General features: G+C 37.1%; 1 protein-coding gene across 1 annotated transcript in view; it reads left to right on the top strand.

Moving 5' to 3' along the window:
• Positions 1–1774: 1774 nt before the first annotated feature.
• Positions 1775–5385, top strand: part of LOC122809211 (sodium channel modifier 1-like) — a 366965-nt gene continuing 363354 nt past the window's right edge. Inside the window, exon 1 of the mRNA XM_044080522.1 lies at positions 1775–2903. Coding sequence (XP_043936457.1) covers positions 2853–2903 — 51 coding nt within the window. The 5' untranslated portion in view covers positions 1775–2852. The remainder of the gene's footprint in view (positions 2904–5385) is intronic.

The following is a 5385-nucleotide window of genomic DNA, read 5'->3' as shown; positions in this document are numbered from 1 at the left end:
ATAAACACTCACTTATACTCCCCTTATAGGCAGCAATGACAGCTGATAAATTCCAGAAAGGATTTTCAAATGCTGTGGTTGGTTCTCTGTCATCTTTCAAAAGTACTCTTTTCAACTGTTCCACAAAAGCAAACGATCAATGGGGTCGAGGAAGAAAGGTTTCCTACTACCCCATATTCAGAAAGTCATAACCTATTTGCTACTACCCATCCAGCTACAGAAAGGAACTAATCTAGTTATTTGCATAAAGACATGCTACTGGGGGCACTATACTACTACTCATATATTGCCTAAAGAAAATGGCAGGTCTCCTTCAGGTGATCAAACTGATTACATCCAAACTACTGAAAGCCATCAAAGTGCTCTGAGGCAATAATCACCTCACAAAGGACAAGAAGTCAGTATGAGCACTAACATTAGCTGAATATCAATAACTTAGTGCAGTATATCAACACTTCACATAAGAATGTATTTGCTTACTATGACCTTTTTTACTAAGCAGCAAAGAGAATGGAGATGGTATGCTAATGACCTGGAGATATTTCTTGTTCACTCTGTCTTTACAAGTTTAAGATATTTAGCCAGCACATTAACCGTATTAACAAAATAGTTAACCAGAAATATTGTGAAAACAAAAAAAGTGTATTTAAAGACAATGGTGACTTTTGTAGTTTTTAGAACTGCCTCAGTTCCCGATATTAAAGGATACACAAAGGAAATGTTGCCTTTCATTACTGCATTTTCTTCCTAAATAAAAACAAGTAAACTACTAGTTAAAACAAGCTTGCATTAAAAGACCAGAAAAGAAGTTTAAGTAATGCATCAACCTGAGAAAAATAAAAGTATTGTAAGTGTTGAATTCTTTGCTTCTTTCAATTTCATTGGCAGATGAGATGTATAGGTGCTGTATACTAAACATGATACTCAAAACACATTAAAAGGGTTCAAACAATTTTAATAAAGCCAAACTAGTTGAAACCAGTGTTTATTAGTTTAGTGGAGAAACTTTGGGTAGATGCAATCTTGTACAGGTAAAAGGAATGCAACTGAAAATCACCCTATAGCTTAAAACAAAATGTTTCTCTTAAAACGGTACCACCAAATGGGTTACTACTTTTAACAGCCAAAAGCTGCAGACTGGAATTTGGGGAGGTCCGAGATAGCAATTTCTCCGTGGGTTGTTTCTAGGAATAAATATTAGCCATGCATTTTATTAGAGACCAGCTCTTAACCAACTGAAATGTTAAATATTTTTACTTATTTTGTAAATTAGTTGTTGACATCTCATGTATTCAGCAAAAACGAGTGGACAGATAGTAGGTATACAGGCGGAGATACTGTCCAAATGTCAATCGGGATATAACGTTTCAGCTGCAGCATAAACTGCACCTTAGTGAAACAAGCTAAATAACAACTGCCTGAATAGCTGCCAGAGTATATAACGATTAATTCCATTAATGTCGGCGAGTCGATCAATTACGGCCAGTTATTTGGTAAAACGCTTAATGGAGTGGCCTTTCACGACAACAGAAAATTAAATCTCAACTGAAAGTGAAATGCAAATGTAAAAATGAAACTTAACTCACTGTAACACCGTATTTCAGAGCCAGTCCTTGTAACGTATCTCCTGGCTTTACTTCATGCTCGATCCATTTTTCTCGCACCGACAAATGCGAGGATTTCACTAAGCTGCCGTAAGAACGGGTCCGGGTACCGGATAACAAACTACTGGCGCCACATGATTCATTCCCTGGAAAAGCCATACTTTAAAAAGTCCCCACGTTTAAACCAGTGCTACAACATTAAAATATCCAACCGGCCATTGTAGTATCTTTCATGCATAGTGCACTTTGCAGACATAAAAAGTTAAACGTTGGGATAATTCCTTGCAAATTCATAAGCAGAGCATTTAAAAATAGAACTTAAGCAATGGTGCTAATCAATTCCCACTTGCAACACATAGCTAGAGCGAAAGCTCCTTCGATGCAGTTTCTAAACCAAACACGGTGTCTCAAAAACGATAATTACAATATTACCATCATCACCCTTTCATTGCAAAATACTTTTAGCAACGCCCAAGTGCCGTCGTGGGTTCTACGGTAATGACATCATTTTATTCCTCTCAAGTCGGTACTGACTACGTTGACAACCAAACATCCCTTTACAAGCTGCAATACTTTGGGTAATTAACTCCCCCGAGGATTACGAAGCTCTCTTTTAAATATGATACTCAGAACCTAAGCATTCCATCTATAGGATTAACGGACTATGACTTGTTCTGCAAAGAGTGTAGCACAAATAGCATACCGCTACCAACAGTCAATCATACAATACAACTATTTTTCACCCCTTCTTAGTTTGCCTTTACGGCTGTCTGTGAGCTAAACGCAACTGTAACGCAAGACATTCTGGGAAAAGTAGTGCCATCATACATCTCTCAAGAAGGACAAACCCGAATGCAAACTCCAGAAAGGACTTACTAACCCACGATGCTAATCGGTGCTAGTAGTGATAATGCCATGGGAACCATCGCAGCGAAATGTTGTATACCACCAAAAACCTATGAACGACGTTTCAATTTGCGCAGTTATAATCTGAAAGCCCGTAAAGTGTTATTGTTGAGGTCCTGATTAAGTTGCTTTATGGAACTGTGTTATGTCTAGTTGTAGCCATGAAAGTATTTGGTTTATTGAGGTTTGAAAAACCAGTATAAAGAGTGTTTTCTGCATCCTTAGCTTAACCGGAAGAATTGAAAGCGCATATAGTCTACGACATGGTTACATGTGGATTATGTTTACAACCGAGTTGTTTCTCTGATTCACGTGTCTTTGATATATAAAGGAAACGTTGGAATGTCTTTCAAACGAGAGGGAGATGATATTAGTCAACTTAACGTATTGCGGGTGAGCCGAAATGTTTTAATTACAAACTGTTACTAAACTATGTTTCCAGTCGTGCTATCTTCAAAACTAGTGGTGCTGTGTATTGATGAATCAGCTATAGCCGTGGTCCATTTATGAATGTGTTAGCCGTTATGTTACAAAAATATGAATTATTTTGCTAAACTGTCATTTACATTTCCTGTAGTGTTCTGGTGCAGGCGATGTAGATGTCTTTTTCTTGGCAGTGAGAGGCTGTATTAAAGGGACAGTCCCAAAGTCTAAACTTCTAACCTAAAGAATCTTGTTCTGGTACCTCCCAGTTGTCACCACCCACTTACCACATCACCATCAACCTTACTTCTGGTTTCAGTTTACTTTTTGCAGCCCTGTTTTCATTCTCTCTGGTGAACACAATTAACAATATTTAGTTCTTGTCATGGCTTTCAGTCCCAATCACTCGGAAACAATAAGGTTATTACATGTTTGTGGTAGGGGTGGTTTGGCAAGACTGTCACAGTTTACTTTTTATGAACGCGTCAAAATGTTTATCTTAATTGTGCAGCTCTTCTTTCCTTTATTTTGCATAGCGTAACTGGGAGCAGTATAGTCCATAAAGGACGGTTTAGTGAATTCATACTGAATCTTAGCAATCTCTTCACATATTCCCCCTACTCCGTAGTAGAGCCATCTCAAAATTAGTATGTAAAACTGTCACAGGCTGTCATACTGCAGCCTCCATTGTGACAGAAAGCTTTGGGCTTCATTGTTTAAAATGAATCTATTGCTTGCTTCATACGTTTATTTATTTATGTTATATTTGTTTAGTAGGAAAGTCCGACTGTCCCTTGGCCCATTTTCAGCAGAGCCCCGGGGAGAAAAGTTCCACAGTTTAACAAATATTACAAATATATAACAGGAAGTGTTACAGGCAATATAACGAAAAATATTACAAGAAATATTTTACTTTAAACAAATAACCACAAGGCAAATATGTGTTGACAGAGATAGTGAGGTGTTAGATAAAGGAGGTGAGAATACAATAAAATATATGTGATGGGAAAATTAGTAAAAGGTTAAGGGAAGGAAAGAGTGGAAATAGATGAAGTAAAAGTGTATAAAGTAAGAGTAACATGAATGGGTAGTAGGAAGAGAGAGGTGACAGTACCCACTAAGGATAGCTAGGTAGGTTGAGAAAGGTTTAATTAGGCAGCTAGGTAATTGGGTTGGGTTGCTTAGCCTGATTCTGAGCATATACAAGTCCATGAACTAGTTAAGTGGGCCTTGAGAAGGTTTTTAAAGGTTATTTTGTCGGTCGTGGTTCTAATGTTAAGTGACATATTGTTCCAGGTTGTGGCAATGAAGTTGGAATATAGGGAATCTCCTGCACTATTTTTACTTCTGGTTATGTTGAGTAGTGATTTATTAACTGATGTTAGTGTATGTTGATTTAAATAGTGGTTTAATAGATATTGTAGCACTAGTATTTTTTCAGGTTGGTGAATTATTTGGTGGGCCATAGTAAGTTGGTTAAGGGTGAGCAAGTTTGGTAGTTCTAATCAAGATAGTTGTTTAAATACCTGACAATGATGAGATCGATAGGCAAGATCATTTGCAAATTTTGCTATTTTGTTGTAACAGCTACTTAATTTAGTTAATTCTGATTTATTAAGGTTGGTGAAATTGGGGAAAGCATAGACAAGTGTGAGACTAGGTGAGTTCTAGTGATAGTAGACTTAGTGTTATTGGCAAAGGTATTTTTTACACCTGTATAGAGTTCATAGTTTTATATGTACTTTCTTTATAGTTTGGGCAATGTTTAAATCAAATTTCATGTTTTGATCAATGATAACACCTAGAAGTTTGGAATGGGTGTCTGGTGTAATGTAGATATTGTTTCCTAAAGTTATTTTAAATGGGGTGGTGGGTGCAGTGGTTTTGGTGGGGTAAAACATCAGTTTAGTTTTGTTTGGGTTAAGTATGAGCTGTGAATTGGATAACCATGTTTCTACTGCAGTAAAAGATCCTTTTGTTATTTTTTGAAGTTGCTGGAATGATAGGGTAGAACAGATTATGCTTGAATCACCTGCAAATTGGACTAAGGTGGCATGTAGGGTGTCAGTATGAAGGTTATTGGTGAATATGTTAAAAAGAAGTGGTCCAAGTATAGAGCCTTGATTAACTTCTAAAGTAATGGGCAGAAGTGGAGATAGGTTGTTTTGCCATTTTACTGCTTGAGTGTGACCTGGTAAGTAGTCTTGGAATCATGCAATAGTACATTAACTCATATTAAGGTCAGATAGTGCAGATAAGAGTTTATTTTGGGGGACTGTATTAGAGAGAGAGTGCAGATAATAGTTTATTTTGGGGACTATGTCAAAAGCCTTAGAGAGATCCAAAGAGAGAGAGGAATCAAGTTTACCTTCATTATGGAGATGGTTAATAGTGTTAGTGAAGCTGATAAGGGCTGTGGTAGTGCTGTGATAGGAGCAAAAACCATGTTGAG

Source organism: Protopterus annectens, chromosome 8.part0 (assembly GCF_019279795.1).
Source record: "Protopterus annectens isolate FY-2018-M chromosome 8.part0, PAN1.0, whole genome shotgun sequence".
In the NCBI taxonomy this organism is placed as follows: Eukaryota; Metazoa; Chordata; order Ceratodontiformes; family Protopteridae; genus Protopterus; species Protopterus annectens.
Note: the sequence above shows the minus strand (reverse complement) of the source record. Positions and strands in the feature narration are given on the sequence as shown.